The 25150-nt window shown below is 39.1% G+C and overlaps 1 protein-coding gene across 8 annotated transcripts in view; it reads right to left on the minus strand.

Annotated features, from left to right (window-relative positions):
- Positions 1-756: 756 nt before the first annotated feature.
- The window catches only part of arhgap21a (Rho GTPase activating protein 21a), a 306788-nt gene continuing 282394 nt past the window's right edge, over positions 757-25150 (minus strand). For all 8 annotated transcript variants that reach the window (XM_070881436.1, XM_070881434.1, XM_070881435.1 and 5 more), the window contains 7 exons: positions 18837-18910; positions 18652-18741; positions 18113-18238; positions 17966-18007; positions 14968-15073; positions 12423-12454; positions 757-3515 (listed from right to left, as the gene is read on the minus strand). In XM_070881436.1, the coding sequence (XP_070737537.1) occupies positions 1707-3515; positions 12423-12454; positions 14968-15073; positions 17966-18007; positions 18113-18238; positions 18652-18741; positions 18837-18910 (2279 nt within the window). In that variant the 3' untranslated portion in view covers positions 757-1706. The remainder of the gene's footprint in view (positions 3516-12422; positions 12455-14967; positions 15074-17965; positions 18008-18112; positions 18239-18651; positions 18742-18836; positions 18911-25150) is intronic.

Here is a 25150-nt window from a genome sequence, read left to right on the forward strand (position 1 = left end):
CTCGCTGTTATCAGCTCGCACTTCCAGTAAGCTACAGGGCAACATTCTTTCATGCTGAAGGCTGCAAGAAAAAGTCTCACGCCGTACACAGCAAGGTTTGGCCAGATATTACTCATAGTTGAGGCTTCATGTGAAACAACTGCAAAAGCTTTTAGCTATAATACCCATTTATAATTGCTCTGATCCCTAATTTAGAATTTTTTCCCTTGTATTTAGAGAAAGGTCAGGAGCCAAAATACAATTGCCTGTTTTTTTTAATAAAATGGAAGCACGGCTATTTCACTCAAAAATACGGCTTTGATGAGAAATCCACAATTTGCATGGGGGAAAATTGCTTGAAATACAGAAAAAGTGATATTTATTAGAACAGGACAGAAGGCAGGCTGATGTGGTTTTGGGGGGGGGGGGGGGGGGGGGGGAAAGAGATAAAAATATATAATTGTATTGCACATTCTGGGTCAAACATACATGGTTAATTTTCTCTTGGAAGAGGCAAAAGGCCAGAATCAAGAATTCCTAGTATCATACTGCGTCCTGTGCCTTCAAGGTACCTGTTTTAACCCCCACAGAAGTCTCTTGGATGAAGAAAAAAGGAACAAGAAAGTTCCATTATGGACAGAGGGGATAAAAATACAAGAAAGATTGCTTCTACACACATTAAAAATACCAAAATGTTCCAGAAAGTACTTCTGATTTCATTGTCGTCCACAGCTAAAGAACAGAAACCAAGATCCACAGAAACAAAAATTTTATTTCCAGTGTTTCCAGGGGACATTTACAAACCATTTGCCTATATCTGTACACAGGCTAAATACAATGTTGAATCTGAGAAAACAGTTCTCATGCACAGTTTCGAGATGATGAAAAATGAGCAAGGGACCAGTTTTTCCAGAGACCACTATCTACATGCCTATGTTACAAAGCCTTTATCAAATCTCAAATTTGAAAAAGCTACACATGAAATTATATACACATTTAAGTATCTTTACAGAAACTTTAAAAATTCAAGTCCCATACAAAGACTGTATTAAAAGTCTGACTTAAAAAAAATGTTCTTAAGATCCAACTGGAATGCCTATAGTGTGGAAGCTCTATTTGTTAATAAAATCTGGAAAATTATCTTAATGATCTTTTTGTTTTGTTTATAGATAAAACTTCATTTGTTCACAGTAGGTTTCTAGTCTTTTGAACTAAAAAGACAATATGGCACCCTATCTAAACCAAATTCTTTTTTTTTGAGATGAGGCACTTTCTTTAGCAACTGATGTTCAAACAATTAAGTTCCAATAAGTGTTTGTTTTGCTCGCCTTATAAGCTGATGTAAAATATATGCAGCAGTATCCAATTGTAGAGCATATAAGATGTATGCAGGAATCGCTGATCATGCAGTATGAGTAGTTTATGGAATTTTGCATCGGAAGGTTTCAGCACTTGATGCTCTTTTGTACTCAATTTGTAAATTAATTTTATACAAAAGTTTCATTTTTCTGGCTGTCACTGTGCACTGTAAAGAGCTTCCACAGCACCCAGCACAGAAACCAGCCTGTATTATAGGCAGAGCAGCAGAGCATCAACCGTTTTAAAATTCAAGTACAGATAGAAATATGTACAGGAGATTCATATATAAAAAAAAAATCAGTATACTGTTTAACGAGCAATTTGCTGTACAATTTTTCGCAGCACTAGACACATAAATAATTGCAGACCTACAAGTACTGATAGAAGCGAGACTTGACTACTTGATTACTGGATATTTTATGGGGATGAGCATCAACTGTTGTAGTAAAATTGCTTTTTCCCTTGCTTTGGTGGCTGTCACCATTCACTTGGCCTATTGAAGATAGTGGGCTAGGTGATGCTGAAGGGGACGGCCGGCTGAATTGGGGCAAACTACCAGAGCTGCCTGCATCATCTCCAGATGATGCATGCAACTTTGTGTTTGTTCCTTTGTCTAAACTAATGTCCACAGTTCTCGGCTCCAAGGCTTTTTCTGTGTGCAAATCTGGGGTGCTAGTGCGTAAGCGCTCTCGTGCAAGCCACTCTGTAATTGAGAGGTCCTGGGATTGACATTTTGGCTTCAGGCGGTCCACTGCTGACAACTGAGATTCATTTTCCCCACACTCTACATTATTTTGAGAATTTTGTTCTTGTTCCTGTATTCTCCAAGCATTTAGAACACTGAGTTCTGAAAAATCCCTATTTCCTCCCATGGTATGCCTCCGCCTAATATTCTTTTTTCTACTGGTCTCTGGAGAACCCGACCTCTGTAGGCCAATTCCAAACATGTCATCTGCAGAAGTCTTTAGACGTAGCTTTAAACGTTCTGTAATTTTTAGTTTCCAAGCAGGCTCTGCTCTATCAGGTTCACTTTTTATGAATGAAGCCAGACTGCTTGTGGATTTCCCTTTCTTCATCACATCAAACATCTTGGACCCTCTACTTGACTCTTTCTGTTCCTTTGCATCCATTGCTAGCTCACTATCACCCTTCAATCGAAGAGACTTTTTCTTGGAAAGTGTATCGCATTCAATAAGCTTACGTGAACTAAATGCTTTCCGTTCATCTAATCTTGGTGTTGTACTTCCTTCTGTTCCAGTTTTGTCACTTCCTTCGGAGTTTCTCCTGGTACCCTTTGATGTATCCTGCCTCATTACACGTAGAACCTTTTCAGGTGCACAACTTGCAGCAAAAACAGAAAAGTCGCTATCACTGTCTGTTTCTACATGATGTCCTTCACTAACAAGTTCGCTTCTCTCATCATCAGCCTCATCACCTTTGCTTTCTGTCACTGACTGGACTTCTGCATTCAGTATATGGGAGTCCATGCCTGTAAGGTATGTTAAAGAAGAAGTTGTGGAATAGTCCGATGTGATAGAGCTTACATCTGCAGTACCTGCATCTACGCTTTTGACTTCAGACTTCTTTGACTTGCTTAAATTAGTTTGCCGCTGCGAGACCAGAGAACGATTGCTGATTGTGTTTTTCGAGTCAGTCATAGTTTTATCAATGTGGGGGTTCACGTTTCTAGCAGAAACCTCAATAGTAGAAATGGGCGTTGTGCTTCCAATTAGTTGTGAGCTGAGGCAGCCAACATTAGGCGAGTCTGTGCATTTTTGGCAGTATGCTGGAAGGTTCTGCTCTGTGGGGCTTGTTTCTTCTAGAGAGGCTTGTTTTCTCATTCCATACTTTTCAATCAATGTCACAGATGAAGACGGAATCCTTTCATCTGTACTTTCCTTCTCTTGCAGCTCACTATACCAGTTATCTCGTTTCCCCTTCAGTTCAGATAAGACCACTTCATTTTCAGATTCTCCTCTACTCCCCAGCTGCTTAGTTGCACCAGTATGGGAATGGTTCAATACTTCTTTCCTGGAAAATACACTTTCTAACTCATCATCTGAGCTGCTTTGTTGTAGTTTTATATCCTTTTTCTTTCTTTTCCTGCTGGCTGCAGCAAAGATGGATGACACAAGCAGATCCCTGCTGTATTGATCCTTCCCGGATCCCCAAGAACCCTGTTAAATGGGGAAAAAACATTTGAAATAAAATCTGTTGCACTATCATTTTTTTCTTTCAGACACAGGTCTTAACATGAAACACTGGCACTTATAAACATATTCAAAATATTATGTAAGTGATAATGCTCCTCAAAAATAATTGTTTTGGAGAGAACATTAAAAACAATGCTGCATTATCTATAACCAAGATCATATTTTCAGAATGCAAATATCAAAGTCACACACCTAAAATACTGGATATGCAGGAGATCATGCAGCAAAATCCATGTTTGGTACCCACCCTTAAAAAGAGTTTAAGATCAAGTGCTTTATTTAGTAATTCGCCCATGCTTTTGCCACTTTGTAGCAAGTGTTAATGAAATGTAAAAGATAGGCAAGAACGTAATGCAAACTGGAACCAGTTCAGCAATGCAATACTTTCTGGGTGCCTTATATTTCTTTTAATTTGAATACACCAGTGATAGGAACAGCAGCTGAAGAGATTATTTTTTTTTGGAGGGAGAGGAGGGGTGGAGAAAGGGAGAGATTTTTTTTTGGGGTGCTTCCTGTTTCACTGAATTTCGAACAGTATAAACAGAACAGATCTATGGACCAGGAGATGGTGATGCAAATTATGGCCCCAGGGCTCGGCTTTAAATAGGATAATAAATAGGATACTGAAGGTACAATCTCACCATGTGATCCCCACCAGTCCAACAAGCCGTTCTTACACTCTCAGAATACACCTGCTCAAATAAAGCTACAGTGTATAGCAGCAATAAATAGATTAAAACAATACCACTTTTACATACACTTGAAGATAGTTTAACATGGTGGAACTTTTAAGAACTCATGTGGTACCACAATTGAAATTCAAACAATCATGAACGTAGTCAGAAACAGAGGATATTTTAAATTGTTTCAGAAGTGCGAGGACCACAATATCGAAAAAATTAACTTAGCATAGTTTATGGAAGTAATGTGATAAGCCCCTTCATAGTTCCAAATCTGATTCCAAGAGATGGTCCTGCTGATGTATCTTGTTTTACCGTGCTTAGTTATCCAAACTTCCACATTGCCCAAACTCAATCAAATCCTGCACATAAGCTAGAGGCTACCATGCAACCGCACAGTCGAGTCCCTCCTGGATCACCCTATTTATACATGGTTCTGCACAGCGATTCAAATTATAATTTAATGAAAGCTTTATTATCTTGGCAGTATGAGACCTACGACATCCCAAGCATGTTATATGAAAATTATAATTTTGTATATCATTTACTGTATAGTAGTAGTGATGATTTGTAGGCAATTTCGTGCTACCATTCAGACCAGAATTTGTGCTGAGTTTAAAAAAAAGAAACTACTTGATTATCTTCTGTGATTGCACAAGGGTAGTTAAGATCAAGTGAAGATTAGAGGACAAGGAATAATTGGAGCAGGGTGCATGAATATAATTCAGTACCTATTTCAAAATCATACACTCGGCCCTTACTTTAATATAATACTTTGATTTTATATTATAATTACAGTTAAACAAGAAAACATAAGGGGATTTTGGAAGCAGAGAAATAGAGTTGCAGTAAAGCATGAGAAGATGAGATGCGCAAAACTGAGGGACTACAGTGCTGCCACTGGTTGGAGGGTGTAATTGGAAAGTGATAAGTTTCTATTATAAATAAGAACGTAGGAATTTATAATGGGAAAACATTGATACAAAAGTGCAACAAAAATGTGCTATGTGGAGGCAAAGCTTTGTATAAAATAAGTGTGAAGATGTAAGATTTTTAATAATGATAAATTGAAAAGCCATGAGTGCAGATGTCACAGCAACTTTTTACACTTTTTACTCCTTGTGACTACAGAGAATATTTTTGTTATATGAATACTTAAAGGATTCTACACAATTAATCATTTGATCAGTGAAACTATATATAATCACACTAATACTTTTGTAAATATCGTTTAATGGCCTGGAATTTGCAGTCAGCAGTGAAGCAACAATGATCGAAGAAAGCGGCCCACAAAGATCTTGCGATCCCTGTGGCAAAAAAAACTAGCTTTCTTGACCTTGATTTGATTGTACTGCTGTCTATGGGGAATCTCCAGTGTACAACATCAATGATGTCATCGAGCAGTCTAAGCAGCCAATCACATTGAAGAATTCTCACAGACAGCAAACCAGGAAATAAAAAGCACCGATTTAAAAAAAAAATTAAAAGTGAAATAATAAGAGTGAAATAAAGATTGGGACATACACATGGGGTTAAGGTAGAAGCTGAAATATCAAACAAACTTAATTTAAAAATATATTGTTTATTCTTTTTAAAAATCTAGTAATTTTTATAATAGAGAAATTTGACATTCCACAAATATAAAATTTGTTTTTCAGAGCCAGAATGGTTGTTCAGTCAATACACTGTTAAAACGTCAGTTACACCTATTCAACAAATACATTAGGTTTACGAAAGAAATTGGCATCGATACTTCAAAAAAAACGCAATCCAGTAAAGTTTCTGTTTAAAGAATTATGGAATACTCATCGCCTGGAGTTTCCGCTGGGCTGCGCTGTTTTTTTCTGCACAATTTGCTCAAATGGCCAAACCACGCAAAAGATTGCAGAATCTCAAGCACAAATTACGTCCAGCTCAAATTGAGTTTCTGCGATCTTTTGTGTTAGTTTAAAAAACATTGCGCTAGAAGCTGTCGTCGTCCACAAAACTAAAGACAAGGGGTTGAAATTTGATTAAAAACCGCCACCACCAGATTACCATCCAAAAAATCATTAAGATTATTCAATTAAGAACGGTGGAAAATTGATCAAAAAATGGAAAAAATTCCACCCGGCAGGAAAAATCGGTGTTCCATGTGGATTCTCGGCAGAAAATGCGATCCTGGTCAAATTGAGCGGTACTGAGTCAAAATTTAGTCCGAGGCTGCGAGTTGGGGAAAACACAAAAAATATTTTTCAAAAAAACCAAAAAATCGGAAAACATTCACAGGACTCTTTTTCCAGTGAATTGCTGCAAAAGAATGTAAAAAAACCTTTCACTTACCGTTTTTTTCAGGATTTCATACCTACCGCTGATCGAAGGGCTGCTCCGGCTGGTTTCTCCAGGGCAATGCTTTTTTTCAGCAACTATGGAATACAGCTACCACCAAACTCGGGTGGAAGTGTTTTTTCAATGTTGCAGGCCAGCGGTCCGTTCCCCAGCGGTACTTCGAAACCGCTGGCGGAACACTTTGATCAAACTCGCACCGGGTGGTTTTCAACCAAAAATTAGGAATACCGCTGAAAAACCCGGCGGAAATGCTGACCAAATTCCAGCCCAAGGATATTAACGGGAATGTTTAAAACCGTTTGAACATAATATTTTTCTTAATTTACATAGAAACTGAATACTGTCCACCAATGCAACTAGCAAATGGTTCAGTATAGTTTTAAAAGGAATTTTCAGTTATTTAAAAATCATGCTTCTCACAGATGGCGGACTAGACAATCTGATTAAAAATGCTCATTTCTTTTTGATAAACCTATTTTCAGCTGTATTAATCAAACAGCACCAAGTTACCACACTTACATATATCAAGAAATATTTTGAAAGCAATTTTATTTTAAATTACGTTCTAAAACGCTGCTCAATTGTATTGGTTCATGGCAGATTTTACATTTGGCAATATGAAAATGAGAAGAAAAAACACTTCTCAAACTAGTGCAATTGTGGCCACAATTTGCGCGCGGATTGCCGATTGTACATAAAGCGGAAACTCTAACTTCATATGTACACCCAAAAAATTCTAACATTGAAGATGTGTTCACATATTGTGCCATCCAGTGCCTACAGCAGATAATTGGTATGCTACCACATAACAGAATGCACACTATACACTGAAGCCTTATTGCAATTTATGAGAAATGTTTCATTAATGCAGTTTCTTCACATTTAATGATGACACAGTTTAAAAGAAACTGATCCAATTATTAGAGTTTCAAACCAATGACTAAATTGCAATTTAAAGACATTTTCTTTTTTATCCGCTATTGCTTATGCCCCCCCAAAAAGGCAAAAGCAGAGTTCCCTAAAATTATTTCTGTCCTTTAAGGGAAGTAATATCTTGAAAGACAAATAATGCACTTACTAAAGCATGAGATGAATCTCAAAATATAATTTCTATTTCACAACTCAAAGCCCAAAGCTGGCCTTATTTTAAAAATTCTTACCTAGAAGGCTTTTAGTTTTTGTTCTGTGGAACCGTTGGCAATTTTACATGGGCTGTGCGCAATTAAATAGTACTTTCAATTCCTATGCTCCTCCTGGGTCAAGTACAGGGACAGGTATGATAGAGACAATTGAGTCTATTCCTGTAAGCAATGTGCCCCGAGCAGAAGCTCCAGGTCACTATCGGGAATATGCTGGATATTGTGCCGGTTTTGCCGAGGTGAAGTTACGCCCAGGTTTCTGTGCAAACTCATTTGCATAAGCCCGAAGTAGAATCTCCCATGAATCAGCGTAATCGAACAATCAATTATTGATGAAAGATGCCTCAAAATCAACTAATTTAAACTGCAAATGTATTCAATAATTGCTGCAACTGAACAAAGCAGTCAATCAGTGGACTGCTGGTCACAGTTCTTATGTCCCTAGGGTAGATCAATTGACTGAATTTAAATTGAATTTAAAGTAATTGTAGCATCAGTATGAGAAACAGTGAGGCTTCAATTGATTGTTGGTCACTGCAGCTGGAGGTCATTGATGATGGATTAATGTGACCATGGGCGCCGATGCACCCGAAATTCTGGGTGCAAAGTGACGAACAACTCCAAACGGGCACAATCAGCGGAAACTCGCCATGCCGACCTGGGGGCATGACCAGTTTTGTGGGCAGGAACTGCTTCGGTGATTTGACTGTTGAACCAGCGTAAAAGATCGCGAAAACTCGAGTGCAAGCGGTAAGGGCGTAACTCGTGCTTTTAAATTCTGCAATCTTTTTCGCTGTTGCAGCCCGGATTGTGCTGATATCTGGGCTGAAAACATGCAGAAACTCTAGTCCAGTATTAGGTAAAATGGTTGCAGGGAGACAGGGAAGGAGGAAGGGAGGCAGGCATAACTCCCCAAGCTTGACACAAGAACAAGGAGTCCAATCACGAAGTAACATAAAAAACATATTGGCAGCAGTACATTCTCTGCACTAGAAATTCTAATGCCAGCAGAACAGTTTCATTCAAAAAGTTTATAAATATCAGAGTGGTGGCACACCACACTAATCAAAGCGGCTAATGGAATGTTGGCCTTTATCTCAAGAGGGTTGGAATACACAAGTGAGGAAGTGATGCTTCAGTTGTATAGAGCCTTGATCAGACTCCATCTGGAGGACAGCGTTCAGTTTTGGGCACCGACCTCAAAGGTATATTGACCTGGAGGGAGCAGATTCACCAGATACCAACAAGAACTTGCATTTATATAGTGTCTTAAATGTAGTAAAAACATTCCAAGGCACTTCAGACAAAATTCTGACACCAAGCCACAGAGAGACATTAGGACAGGTGACCCAAAGCTTGGTCAAAGGAGCGAAGTAAAGGAGAAGAAAGAGATAGAGACACTGAGAAGTTCAGGGAGGGAATTCTAGAGCTTAGGGTTTAGTGCAGAGGGTTGTAAGGCGGGAGGAGGTTAGGGACAGGGAAGGGTGAAGCCATGGAGGGCTTTGGACACAATGAGAAATTTAAAATGGAGGCGTTGTTGGACCAGGAGCCATTGTAGGTCAGTGAGCAGAGTGGTGGGTAAACAGGACTTGCTGCGCGTTAGGAGACAGGCAGCAAGTTTTTGATGAGCTCAAGTTTATGGAGGGTGGAAGGTGGGAGAATGGCCAGGACAGCATTAAAATAGTTAAGTGGAAGTAACAAAGGAATGGATGAGGGATTCAGCAGCAAATGAACGGAGGCAGGGACGGAGATGGGCAATGTTGGTAATGAAGAGCATATAGTGTCAGAAGCTCAGCTCAGTTTCTGGTTCAGCCTCAGGCAGTGGCCAGGATAGGAAATGGAGTTTGTGCTGGGGACCAAAGACTATGGCTTCAGTCTTCCCTATATTTAATCAGAGGAAATCTTTGTTTATCCAATATTGGATATCAGACAACAGCGTAACAAATCAGAGGCATTGGAGGGGTCGAGAGAGATGGCGGTGAGGTAGAGTTGGGTGTCATCAGCATACATGTGGAATCTGACAACTTGTTTTCAGATGATGTCACCAGGGGTAGCATGTAGATAAGAAATGAATGAGGAAACATTTCTTCACCCAGAGGGTGGTGGGAGTCTGGAACTCACTGCCTGGAAGGTTGGCAGAGGCAGAAACCCTCATCACATTTAAAAGGTACTTGGATGTGCACTTAAGAGCCATAACCTACAGGGCTATGGACCTAGTGCTGGAAGGTGGGATTAGCTTTGCTAACTCTTTTTTGATCGGCACAGACATAATGGGCCGATTGGCCTCCTAATGTGTAATAATTTTCTATGATTCTATGACACCAGAGTTAACGGTGTGAGAGCGGGAAGAGAAGCCATTGTTGGTAATTCTCTGGCTACGACTGGATAGACAGGAATGGAACCATGTGATGGCAGTGCCACCGTGCTGTACAATGGAGAAGAGGCGTTGGAAAAGGATGGTGTGGTCAATTGTGTTAAAGGCTGCAAACAGTTTGAGATGGGATAGTTCACTATGGTCAGTCACATAGGATGTCATTTGTAATTTGATAAGGGCCGTTTAAGTGCTTTAGCAGGGACGGAAACCCAATTGGAGGGGTTCAACCATGGAGTTGTGGAAATGGTCGACATGGATTTGAGAGGCGACAGCACCTTCAAGGACTTAAGCTGAAAGGGAGGTTGGTGATGGGGTAGTAGTCTTCAAGCATAGAAGATTCAAGCAGAGGCATGATGAGGGCAGATTTGAAAGACCTTAACTGCAGAGAGGGAACCATTTAAAATATCAGCCAACATGAAAGAAAATAAAACCTTGCATTTATATCGCTCCTTTCACAACCTTAGGATGTCCCAAAACACTTTACAACCAATTAAGTACTTTTGAAGTGTAGTTACTGTTGTAATGTAGGAAACGTGGCAGCCAAATTGCGCACAGTAAGCTCCCACAAACAGCAATGTGATAATGAGCAGATAATCTGTTTTTTAGTTATGTTGATAGAGGGATAAATATTGCCTAGTGGGAGACATGGGATAACTCCCCTGCTCTTCTTCGAATAGTGCCATGAAATTTTTTATGTCAACCTAAGAGAGCTGACGGTGTCTCGCTTTAATGTTTCATCCGAAAGATGGCTCCTCCAACTCTGCAGCATTCCCTCAGTAGTGCACTGGAGTATCAGCCTAGAATTTTCTGCTCTAGTCTCTGGAGTGGGACTTGAACCCACAAACTTCTGACTCAGAGGTGAAAGTGCTATCAACTGAGCCACAGTGTACACAGGACGTTGGCTGGTCAGTAGTTGGGTGGGAATAGAGTCAAGGGAGCAGGTGGTGGGCCCCATGGACAGGATGAGCTCGGAGAGGGCATGAGGGGAGGAGAGAAATAAAGAAAGATACCAAGGTTTAAAGTATGAGGACATGTTGCATAAGCCTTGGCTTGTAGTCCCTTAAGTTTAGATGCTGGGTGATTTAATCAAGGTGTTTAAAAATGATAAAAACATTCAATAAGGTAGATACAGAAAAAGTAGTCCTTCTGGTGTGGACATAATCTTAAAAAAGTCGCACTCGGCCATTTAGGAGTGATATCAGGAAGTACTTTTTCACGCAAAAGATTATGGAAATCTGCAACTCGTTTCAACAAACAGTATGGATGCTGGTTCAACTGAAATTTTCAAAACCGAGATCGACAGATCTTTATTGGGTAAGGGTATCAAGGAATATGGAACAAAGGCAGTTTAACTGAGTTGAGATCCAGATCATCCATGATCTAATTGAATGGCAGAACAGACTCAAGCAGCTAAATGGCCAACTTGCGAACTATCAGTTCTTAATCTAGGCCATTGCCAGGCATGAGGGAAAATCAGAGGAAATCCTGCTTGGACAGTCTCTGACACTCCCTAATGCCTGGTTACTGGGGCAGTGGATTGAACTCAAGGAGCAGGCAATGAGCCAAGCAGGCAAGGGGTGAGGGGTAAAAGCTAAGAATAGGGAAACTTACCCAAATACCAATAGTTCTTAAAAAAAACAAACATATTTAAATTATATTCTTGAATTCAGTGTCAAAAGCATTATCGGCTCACAAAATTTATGGTATCTTCAAAATTTTAGGGGCAAGGATGTGAAATCTAATGGATGCATTTGCATGAAAAAAATACATTACTGTGATACTGTTGAATGCTCAACTGGCTTACGTATATTAATAAGAAATAACTTGCATTTATATACCACCTTTCACAACCTCAGTACGTCCCAAAACATTTTACAGCCAATGAAGTACTTTTAAAAAAAAAAGTGTTGTCATTGTTCTAATATAGGGAAACGCAAGAGCAGATTTGTGCACAGCAAGGTCCCACAAACAATGCGATAAATGACCTGATAACGTTTATTAGTGATGTTAGTTGTGGGATAGAAATTGACCTGGACACTCAAGAACCCTGCTGCTTTTCATCGAATGGTGCCATGGGATCTTTTACGTAATGCAAAAGATACTTTAATAAACATTGTTCTTTAAAATCAATTAATGCTACACAACAGGCATGAAATAACTTGCTATTTTATTGATGAAGATTAGCTATAAAACTTCATTCAACTTCAATAATTATTTAGGAGGGTTACCTCAGTTGTGAAATAAAAATTTGTGGCCACACAAAACTATTACACACTTCTATGATTTTATAACTGCCAATTAGCAAATGGATGGGTATGCCTTTTATTTTATTAGCAGTTGAAATTCTCACCTTAGATTTTGCTGAGTCACTAGTGGCTGAATCTACAAAAGAGACAAAAAAGATAACATTACATTTATTTTCACACATTACTTAAAACACAAATATTCACTGTAATAATGAAGCAAAATTATAATTCATAGGAAATTGTATGACTGCAATAGAAAAAGGGCACAGAGTGGAAAGTTATAGCTCACTGAGATGAAAAGCAGCACAGACAGCCACCACCATGAAAGTATGCTGTGAAATTGTGGGTAAAACCAGCTCAATGAGAGGGATGGCAAAGGGACCCTGTTCTCTTTTTTAAAAAAAACACACAGATAAACACTAATTAAACATTAGTACATATTAAAACAATTTATCCTTGTATCCATTTGCAGAACTCATTCTTTCATTTTATTTAAAAAATTGCGCTCATTGCATGCATTAATACTAAGTCACTCCTACTTCTAAATACACCAGTGGTTTCTGAGTTACATCTACACAAACGTATACATCAGTCTAAGGGCCCTACAACTGTAAGATGCCACTTTAAAAGACGCTTTACAATTGCTACTTACTACATAAGAAAGTAAGGCAAACAATTGTAGAGCAAAACAAGAGCGCACAGGCTTCAAACACAAAAACAGTAATCTACCTTTGATTTTAGTTATAATAAAAAATTTCCAGATATATTCAATTGAGTTATATTTATAATCCATATAGGAGCATCTGATTTACAAATTTGACAAGGGCATGATGAAATGTAGAATGAAAGCTGCAAAAAGAGATTTACTATGGGGCAACAGCTGAGGCTATAAAATTATGAGGGGGGGCAGAAAGGGGCTAGCAAAATTCCAATTATTTAAAAAAATATATTTCAATATTTTAAAGCTATTAGTATATCAAAACTATTCCTGCAATTTACTTTGCAAGTCTGTGAGACAGACCAAGAGCTGAGCCCCCAGCCACACCCCTTTTGAAACATGGTTTATGCTACATGACTATAAAAACTAATAGACCATACCATGCTATTTCTCCTCAGGGTCTGCTTCAGAAATGATAAGAAACAGCAGAAAGACTTTAAGAAAGTAGTATTGGTCTTTTTAAAATAATCATAACAGCAAATTTACATCACAGACGATAATTTTCCATTTACAAGAAACGGGGGTTTCTGCAGACTAGGCAGCTACAATGAGGGCAACAATCCTCCTTCTTCCTACAGTTCCAGCTGTCCATCAGTGACATCACAGAATCCATCAGTGACATCACAGTGTGATAGACTCCTCCAACTTCGCCTGTTTCAAGATCAGTATGTGTAAATGCTGGAAAAAACTCTAACACTCAGACAGGAGCTATGTGACAAAGTTGACAAGTTTGGGAAAAGAACATGCTAGGTTAGTTCGACAGTGGGTAGGAATACAAGCTCACACTAATGGACAGAAGCATCCTCCAAACCAGGCCTAGGTTAGTGATATTGAGAGCAAGGTCAGAAGATAAAAAGAAATGGCACAGCATAAACACAAAATTACCACACTAAAGTATAAATTATTGTGCAATTTTAATAACAATTTATAGAATACGGTCACAAAACTTGCACACTTTGATAGATATATATATATATATATATATATAATATTATATATATATATATATATATAAATTTGCGAACATTCTTCTGGCAATAAAAACTTAGCTGGATCACTTTACTTGAACCAAACCTTTTAAGTGCATTTAGCTTTGAGTAGATAACTTGCTTTAAAGAATCAGTATCTCTTTTCTCATTCACTTACTCAAACTATGTTGCATATCTCATGCAACTTAAAGTGCCCCAGGTTTACATGTTTCCCCCCCCCAATTGTTTTTAAACCCAGTGAAATTATTGTCACTCCAAAATAAAACAGTGTCATTTGATTCAGTTAAGTTGCAACAGGCTGAGAAAGGAAGTAAAATAATTCAGTGCAGGTTTGAATAGATTAACTTAAATTCAACCCAAGTACATGACAAAAAAAGTGATACTGTCCGACTAACACATTCACACATCACAGTCACACAGACGATATCAGACAATAGTACAGTAAACAAGCATCCAACCACCAACTAGATAAGTCTTAGCTTTATACTTTTCCTCAGACTTTAAATTAAAAGCTTATTTTTCAGATAACATTGCAATAATTACCAATAAAGTATGCCACCATATACATAAACATTGAAAATTGAGGTTCCTGCAAACATTCTAACTTAAAAATGTGCATAGCACACTATATATATATATATTTATATATATATAAATAAATCACAATGTTACAGTACTATATAAAACCATTTGCCTTTTAAAAACAAACTGTAATCATGGATAATCAAGAAACAATATACCTCTGAACACTTAAGTACAGAATTTGAGGTTATAGTTGTTTCACAAAATGCACCAATTTTTACCCCCACTACAAGTATTTGCAGTTTTGAATGGGCAAATACATGCATTTCAATCTTGAACTGTCTACTTCTGTAGGAAGCTGGTCAGTAACAATGACACTGTCTGTTACCGGACTCTGCAGTGTCTTGTTCAGGCAGTTACCTGAAACATCTCCCGGAGTAGTTCCTGTTCTCCCAATGTTGGTTAGCAAATGATCTATGTTTGGCACTGGCTGTGTATCAACTGTGCTTTCTTCCTGGACTGGTGTCTACATTCACAAGAGTAAGAAGATCAGAAAGTTGTTTTTCTTTTACTGGGAAAAAAAAACAGACCAGTAACCCAAGTCTAAATGAATACTAAACTTCTACATTCTCCGGTATGACAAAATTGTCATTTATGAGCACATCTTCATTAATGAACCAGGGTCTGAAAAAAGGTAGGTTGCTTGTCTTTAAGCTCAATAGGTATTCTTTGAGTGAATGCTTACTCGACTACAAATAAGTAATGTGTTTGGTAGCTGGGTGGGATCGTACTTTCCGGGGCATTTATCATCCAAGACCCATGTGACTTTTCCCCACTGTGTCCTGGAAGACAATTTCTTTTCATACATCACATTCAATGTCTTTAATGAGAATTTAAATCTTAGTATTGAATTTAGCAAGGGCCCAATTCCCTTTTGACAAAACAGAAGGACTCCTTCCATGCAATGCTAAAATGAAGCCAATAGGATGTTAGCAAAATGTATAATTTCAAATAACCAGGCCAATTAGTGGCATTGCACCTTTTGTCTAGTTTTGAACAAAGTGCAAAAAAATTATGTCTAAGAAAATATAAAAGGTGTAATTTATATTATATACTTTTAATTCAATTTTAAGGATTTCATCATTTACTTGTAACAGAAGTAAATTACACATTTAAATCAAATTTCTTACACATTGATTATTCAGCCAGTAGATGGTAATGGGAGGGGGGGGGGGGGGTGGGTGGAGGGTGCTATACTGTACTTTGAGATATACTGTATATGCTTGGTCACTAGCTTGCAAACTCATTTCCTGGGAGCAATATTAGTAGAGGTTTTCTAATCAAAATTTGGTTATCAAATAAAACCAAAATCTGAGGAAATGGGGCATTCAAGACATGCTGCCAGGCATAGAAGATTTTATGTTAAATCTATCTATTCCTTGTACATAAAGATGCACAAATGTTCCTCAAATTCTCAAAGGATTATAGAGAAGTCCCCATTGTATATCCTTGGTTTCCAAAAAGTTCAGTACTGTCAATTTTTGAAAAAAACTGGCACTAAACTCAGCAAAATTACATCTCCTCCAGCCCAGATGTCACTGTATCAAGTTTTATATTTATTAGTTCTTCCTCCTGTTGAGTGTCGGAAATCAGAGGCATGGCAATCCAAATGGCAAGTTTGAAGGACTAGTTTGAACACTAGAAGCAATCATGCCTGTTCAGCATACAATTTACAAGATCTATTAATCTGTAATATTCTAGACAGTTTGAAAGCGGACAATGATGCACCTGAATATTCAGCTTTGCCTACACCAGTAGCCTCTAGGAAGCCAGGCAACAGCTATTAGCTCCCTTAAGAGGGAAGGTGTATTGTGCTATTTAGTTACCTCGCAAGTGGTTCATCAATGTTTCCCTAGTTTTTTCTTGGGTGGGGAAGAATGTCAGACATAACATCACATTTGTGACTATTTACTGGCACCAACATGTTGGGCTGAATACCATGCATTGACATGGTTGTCATTTTGAAGATAGTGGCTAACACAGTATAATTATTTGCCCTTTTTTCCCAGGTCATGGTGTCAATGTTGATAATTAGATGGGCTTTGTTTTAGAAGCATGTTTGCCTCTCTCTCAAAACCCAATGTTAGATATTGAACCACAAGTAGCACTAGGAAAGCACTCCTTAAAATATGCTACTGATTTTGTCTCTATGTTAAGAACTGAGGCACTTGGACAAAAAAGTTTTATTTTGTTTTTTAATCTGCTTTACCCTCCAGATTTTTAATTGTCTATTTCACTTTAATAACATTCATGAATCACAGGAGTCTGTTCATAAGTCATTTTCTGAAATAAACTTGGTAAAATTCACAGGGTCCAGTAGGAGATCCTCTCCTTCCTCTTCCTCCAAATTTGGGAGAGGTTTCCTATACCTAATTCAGAATTTAAATGCAGAATCAGTTACAAAAAACTATAAAGAACTCTCTAAAACTTGCAAGGCAAGAATCAGATTCTTCCAAAATAATGACAGTCTGTTTAAAAAAAGCTTACTTTTCTCTCACAGTGAAGCACCACACATTTATAATTAATACTGATGGCAGGAGAAATACCAAAGCATGGCTTTAAAAGATGCAACAAGGGAAGGTCATTTAGATTTCAGCTGAGAACACGTAGAGCAGAACAAACAGATTTTAGTAGCCTCTTAAATCACACAATTTATTATTTATTCACTTGAAAAAAATACTAGTTTTACTAGACATTTATAATTTTCATATAAATAATGTATATATCAAAAGTTAATAAAACCTTCCTCACCCCTTTGCTTTATATAAAATCAGTGTTCTAAAGTATGAATTTGCACTTGACACGCACGGTGCAGGTTTCCAAATAGCAAGAGCCAGTGTCTTATCTTTCTGGAATAAAGCACCCTTCCAAACTTTGAAAACTAAGAACAGCAACAGATGAATGCTGCAGTTGCTTCTTTATATTTTCTAGCATAACTTCACGTTTTAAGTGCCATTATCTTTACAAACAGCAGCATTGTACTTCCATCAAATATTTTACTTTTAGACTTCATTTATTTAAAATGACTACTTTGCATAATATTAAACCAGAAAATTTCAATAGCAATAGATTTTAACCTTGTAAATGCAGGCAGTGAGGGTGCACGGTATTGATTAAAATTCAGTTTTAATAGCTTTCTTTCATAAGAATTTGTTATAACATATGAGTGTGTCAAGTTAAAAACTATGACAAAATAAACTTAAGTATATAAAAAAAAAACTATTAATCCAAAAATAAATCACCTGGTTACTAAAACCATCAACATTATTATACGCAAGGATACTGAGTGAGATTGACATCAGTTCCAGTTTGGTCTGCTGCACATCTCTAAAAATGCCTTGAAATTATTACTACTTACGGTTGCATTTTCATCACCTTCTTCAGTGAAAAACCAGTCATACTGAAAAATGTAAGCAAATCAATTTTTGTTATAACTTAGTTGCTGGTTCAAACAATCTCTAGTAAATGACTAATTATGATATGCAGCAAAACAAAAGAAACATACATGTTGTATGAGCGTTTCCACTATTTTGTATTGATCTGGCATATGAGTAACCATGTGCATCATGTTGTCTTCCGATGTTCTCACGAGGGTTGGACCAAATACAATTGCCAGATTTCTGGGCTCCATCTGAGGACACAACAGTTTTACATCTTTTAAAATAAGCTATTTGAAAGCATTACACTGCAATATCATATCACACCAACTACATACATGATTAATTACTAACAGCATTGTTAACTGTGGCAGAACACATCTAAATTCATTAGAAACAACAAATTACAATGACATAACTGGATATAATATTGTGACATTAGCAGAGCTGAGATCTCCATAACTAATAAGCAAATTAATATCTTGGACATTAGAATTCATTTTTGAAATCTAGAATAAACACCAGCAGGAAGTTAAAGTTGCAAGTCAAAATCTTAATCTACATAGGCAAATTGAGAAACCCATGGTATTCCTAATTTTCATTTAACTTTTTATAAAATGCACACATGCACAGATTCAAAGTATTGATGGAATTTGAAAAGAGATACCTTATTTTTTTCAGAGTTTTCTGCTACTGTCTTCAGATGTGCCGAGAGAAATTTTAATGTTTCATAGTGATGATCTGGCAAATCTCGGATCTGAAATAGTTTTGGCATCAAAACAATTTTATTATATAGACAACAGGTTTAATATCAACCATATAAAATTTATACCAGTCACAGATGAGGATTACCAATTTTTTTAAGGTCCTGAGTCTATCTACTGAATCCTCTTTTCTGTTGGCATCTATGAAATCAGCATATTTGTCTGTAACACACAAATAAATTGTTTTAGGATGTCAATTGGAAATACAGTGAAGTCGGTAATGTAATGTTGAAGACAATATTTCCCCGAATAGGCATTTGTGGAGAATTCTACAATTCTGAAATCAATAGACTATAATATCATAGGTATAGTCAATAGGAACTGGCTAACGTTATCCAAACACATTCAATGTAGACCCTGCTGTAAGTTAGTGGGAATGGCCAATAACAGTCTGGACCAGATCTAAACAAACTTCCACACTTGAAATAACACCAACAGCCCCACCCAATTTTCTTTAGCAAGCAGTAAATTCAAATCAGTTATTCAAACTGTCAGGTCAACAAATTAATTGGATTCTGAAAGCTGAAAGAAAGAGTACTTGAATGATCCTTCAGTAAAAGCTGCACTGTCTGCTTCAGAGTGCGAGTCTTATCCAAAATCTAACTCCATACTTTGTAAAAAAGAATAATCGCACTGGGGTTTACTGTAGCTGAACTACAAAAAATGTATAGGGCTAAAATTCCAGCCTCACAGGGTCCGTACGAAGTGCACACGGACCCGGCGAGGCCTCACAAAAGCTGGTTTTCCGATCGGTCAAGACTTCACTTGACAGATCCTCTGCATCCCTGGGAGAAGGACATTCGCACGGCCGAGATTGGGCTATTTGCCCAATTCATGCCCAGTGAATGTCCTTCAAACTTTTACGCCTGGTGAAAGTAAGCACATAGCCTACTTACCAGTGCAAGAGTTTTAAAACATATAAAAATTAAATGTAAATACACATTTTTAATAGTAAAAACCCTGTCCATTAAGGTAAGTTTATTTTTAACACTTTAAAACACATTTTTTTTTAAATCCTAAAAATATATATTTTTTCTAAAACATTTAATTACATTTAATTTCAAATACGTGAGGTATTTTATTTATTATGTTGTGTTTGGGTGTTTTAGGGGGTTTTCTCATTGATAGTAATGGGTTGTCTAGGCCCACGTCACTCCAGCTTGGACTTGCGTACCTCGAAGACAGGTCCCCATGCCCTGCGTAGCGAATCTAGGCCTCCGATCAGAATCTTACGTTCCCCCGAGACCAACAGATAGGTTTGTAGATTTTTTTCGGGTCAGAAGCGTTCGTAAGAAGGAAGCCTCCAACCTGAATTTTAGGCCCTATATTTCCCTAACTAACTGCTAATGCAAAGTCTACAATACAAGAACCAAGACGACTAGTCCACCAGAACTAGATAGTGGTCTATTAATTTTTAAATGTAGATAAACCTACATTAATACACAATGAAACAGAATCCATATACACAACAAACATAGAAACATAGAAAATAGGTGCAGGAGTAGGCCATTTGGCCCTTCGAGCCTGCACCGCCATTCAATGAGTTCATGGCTGAACATGCAACTTCAGTACTCCATTCCTGCTTTCTCGCCATACAAATAGATAAACAGGAAAAGACCGATTGATTTATCAGACATGGCACAACTAAGCATCATGACTTTACCCTCCCACCTGTAGTCATGAAACCCTAGGTCAATTCAGGGAAAAATGATCTAGTAATCAAAATAAGTTTCAGGAGATCACAGTGACCGTAAAGCACATACCCAATGCCCAAACTAACTTTTGCACACAGAGATATTGGCCACGGCAAGGAATTCGACTAGTTCCTTTTTGAACTGTTGGAAGTGAATCTGCACTCGCTATGAGCCGGTAAATTGTTCCAAGTGTCAACAACCCTCTCCATAAAGAAAAACCTCCTGATATCTAACCCAATCCTATGCCTGCAAAGCTTATATATGTAACCTCTCACCTTCCCTAACCTACCTAGTTCAAATTGTCTGTCCACTTAGATACATTCTGATGCCTCCATCATTTTAAACACTAAATAAATCTCTCCAAGCTGATTATGACTAATTAGCAATCTTGTTGTGCGAGGCCTCTTGGGGAAGAGTGACCATGATATGGTAGAATTCTTTATTAGGATGGAGAGTGACACAGTTAGTTCAGAAACTAGGGTCCTGAACTTAAGGAAAGGTAACTATGATGGTTTGAGGCGTGAATTGGCTAGAATAGACTGGCAAATGATACTTAAAGGGTTGACGGCGGAAAGGCAATGGCAAACATTTAAAGATCACATGGATGAACTTCAGCAAGTGTACATCCCTGTTTGGAGTAAAAATAAAACGGGGAAGGTGGCTCAACCGTGGTTAACAAGGGAAATTAAGGATAGTGTTAAATCCAAGGAAGAGGCATATAAATTGGCCAGAAAAGCAGCAAACCTGAGGACTGGGAGAAATTTAGAATTCAGCAGAGGACGACAAATGGTTTAATTAAGAGGGGGAAAATAGAGTACGAGAAGAAGCTTGCCGGGAACATAAAAACTGACTGCAAAAGCTTCTATAGATATGTGAAGAGAAAAAGATTAGTGAAGACAAACGTAGGTCCCTTGCAGACGTATTCAGGTGAATTTATAATGCGGAACAAAGAAATGGCAGACCAATTGAACAAATACTTTGGTTCTGTCTTCACGAAGGAAGACACAAATAACCTTCCGGAAGTACTAGGGACCGAGGGTCTAGTGAGAAGGGGGAACTGAAGGATATCCTTATTAGGCGTGAAATTGTGTGAGGGAAATTGATGGGATTGAAGGTCGATAAATCCCCGGGACCTGATCGTCTGCATCCCAGAGTACTTAAGGAAGTGGCCCTAGAAATAGTGGATGCATTGATGATCATTTTCCAACAGTCTATCGACTCTGGATTAGTTCCTATGGACTGGAGGGTAGCTAATGTAACACCACTTTTTAAAAAAAGGAGGGAGAGAGAAAACAGATAATTAGAAACCGGTTAGCCTGACATCAGTAGTGGGGAAAACATTGGAATCAATTAATAAGGATGAAATAGCAGCGCATTTGGAAAGCAGTGACAGGATCGGTCCAAATCAGCATGGATTTATGAAGGAGAAATCATGCTTGACAAATCTTCTGGAATTTTTTGAGGATGTAACTAGTAGAGTGGACAAGGGAGAACCAGTGGATGTGGTGTTTGGACTTTCAAAAGGCTTTTGACAAGGTCCCACACAAGAGATTGGTGTGCAAAATGAAAGCACATGGTATTGGGGGTAATATACTGACGTGGCTAGAGAACTGGTTGGCAGACAGGAAGCAGAGAGTCGGGATAAACGGGTCCTTTTCAGAATGGCAGGCAGTGACTAGTGGAGTGTCGCAGGGCTCAGTGCTGGGACCCCAGCTCTTTACAATATACATCAATGATTTGGATGAAGGAATTGACTGTAATATCTCCAAGTTTGCAGATGACACTAAACTGGGTGGCGGTGTGAGCGGTGAGGGGGACGCTAGGAGGCTGCAGGGTGACTTGGACAGGTTAGGTGAATGGCCAAATGCATGGCAGTGCAGTATAATGTGGATAAATGTGAGGTTATCCACTTTGGGGGCAAAAACACGAAGACAGAATATTATCTGAATGGTGGCAGATTAGGAAAAGGGGAGGTGCAACGAGACCTGGGTGTTATGGTTCATCAGTCACTGAAAGTTGGCATACAGGTACAGCAGGCGGTGAAGGCGGCAAATGGTATGTTGGCCTTCATAGCTAGGGGATTTGAGTATAGGAGCAGGGAGGTCTTACTGCAGTTGTTCAGGGCCTTGGTGAGGCCTCACCTAGAATATTGTGTTCAGTTTTGGTCTCCTAGTCTGAGGAAGGACGTTCTTGCTATTGAGAGAGTGCAGCAAAGGTTCACCAGACTAATTCCCGGGATGGTTGGACTCACATATGAGGAGAGAGTGGATCAACTGGGCCTTTATACATTGGAGTTTAGAAGGATGAGAGGAGATCTCATAGAAACATACAAGATTCTGACGGGACGGGACAGGTTAGATACAGGTAGATTGTTCCCGATGTTGGGGAAGTCCAGAACCAGGGGACACAGTCTTAGGATAAGGGGTAGGCCAATAAGGACTGAGATGAGGGGAAACTTCTTCACTCAGAGTTGTTAACCTGTGGAATTCCCTGCGCAGAGAGTTGTTGATGCCAATTCATTGGATATATTCAAGAGGGAGTTAGATATGGCCCTTAAGGCTAAGGGGATCAAGGGGTATGGAGAGAAAGCAGGAAAGGGGTACTGAGGGAATGATCAGCCAAGATCTTATTGAATGGTGGTGCAGGCTCGAAGGGACGAAAGGCCTACTCCTGCACCTATTTTCTATGTTTCTATGTGATAACTAAGGGCTTTTAAATTATGGGTCATTCTAGTGGCCCTCATTTGAACTTTTTCACTGGCTTTGCTCACTCAGCAGTGAGGGGACCAACAGTTTTCCAGATGAGGTCTAACTAAAGTCTTTTAAAAGGACATTAAGATAATTATCGTACTGCCCAGGTGTTCCGCACATGGAGGTCAGATAGTGCATTCAGGTCACTGTTCAAAGCAAGATTAACTAATCGACTATCCCTAGTCTTCTCACTAACATGCGTTAGGAAATAGTCACTTATAGGGCCCAAGTTTCCACATGATTTGCGCCTGATTTTTAGGAGCAACTGGTGGAGAACGGACTATCTTAGAAATCGCAATTCTCCACATTTTTTTTTCTGCAGTTCTAGTCAGGTAGAACAGTTCTACTTTGGAACAGAATTTTTTCTTCAAAAGGGGGTGTGTCCGGCCACTGACGCCTGATTTCAAAGTTTCCACAGTGAAAACGTACTCCAATCTAAAGTAGAATGGAGCAAGTGAAGATTTTTGTAGAACTGAAAAAACCTGTTCTACACATTAAAAAATCAGGCGCAGGTTACAAATTAGGCGTCCAGAACGAGGGGGGGGGGGGGGGGGGGGAAGGGAACTCATTAAATTCTACAATAAATCCTTATTTATACTTCTACAAATATTATAGAAATAAATCCAACCTGAATAAACATTTATAAGCAAAGAAAAGATTAAATAAACCATCTTCCTACCTGTGTGAAAGTACTTCAGGAGAATTCTGCAGTCAGCCTGAGGCGCCCGTTCTTCCCGCGGGGGGGGAGGCGCCCGTTCTGCCCGCGGGAGGGGGGGGGAGGGGAGAGGAGGAGCCCGTTCTTTCCCGCGGAGGGGAGGGAGGGGAAGGAGACAGTGGTTTGCCGCCGCGGAGGGGAGGGAGGGGAAGGAGACAGCGGTTTGTTGCCGCGGAGGGGAGGGAGGGGAAGGAGACAGTGGTTTGCCGCCGCGGAAGGGAGGGAGGGGAAGGTGAAAGCGGTTTGTTGCCGCGGAGGGGAGGGAGGGGAAGGAGACAGCGGTTTGTCGCCGCGGAGGGGAGGGAGGGGAAGGAGACAGCGGTTTGTTGCCGCGGAGGGGAGGGAGGGGAAGGAGACAGCGATTTGTTGCCGCGGAGGGGAGGGAGGGGAAGGAAACAGCGGTTTGTTGCCGTGGAGGGTGGGGAGGGGAAGGAGACAGTGAGAAGGCTGCAAGTGCTGATGGCAATGTGCTTTTATTAAAAAAAATGTTCAAAAATTAAACAACTACAAAGAACTACAAAAATGGCCGAGTGCCAATGTTTTTTTCACACTGAGCATGCGCGAACGCTCCAACGCTCCTGCAGCGTTGCCGGCAGGAAAAAAACTAATTTAAATAGTACCCGCCTCCTCCCACGTACAAAATCGGCGCGAGTGTAGGCTCCGCCCCCCGGGGCGCCGCGCCAAACAGACAAGGAGCTGCAAAGCACTCGAGAATAGCGCGTTTTTTTTCTGGCGCCGTTTTAGGCGTGAAAAACGGGCGCCCAGCTCGGGGGGGCGCCCGTTTTTTATCCTGTGGAAACTTGGGCCCATAGTATCAGTAAATCTTTCAAGTGATCTGCCCTCTGCACTAGATCAAGTGTCCTCCATTTGCAAAGGTAGAAAAGGATTTGTGGCCAATTACTGACCAATCACAGAACTATCCATTCAAACCAAAAAGGCTGAATGTCCCTAAAGCAAGAGATTAACAGCTGGTGCAGGAGGGACGTCCATGACAGAATAATAACTCATCTAAGAAACATCTCAAGAGCATTTGATTGTCTAATTCTAAACTTGAGGAAAATATAATTGATGATGTTCTCCTAGACATTGGATGTTTTAAAGGCATGATAGAAATTAAAGTTGCTATTATGTGCAATTTATGATTTCCTATTTTCTAAAGAACATTGACGAATTGTAGAGAATTTCCTAGAGGAGTGACCAGGCTGATTCTGGGAATCATAGAAATGTATGCCACAGAAGGAGG

The sequence above is a fragment of the Pristiophorus japonicus genome, chromosome 5 (assembly GCF_044704955.1).
Source record: "Pristiophorus japonicus isolate sPriJap1 chromosome 5, sPriJap1.hap1, whole genome shotgun sequence".
NCBI classification, from domain to species: domain Eukaryota; kingdom Metazoa; phylum Chordata; class Chondrichthyes; family Pristiophoridae; genus Pristiophorus; species Pristiophorus japonicus.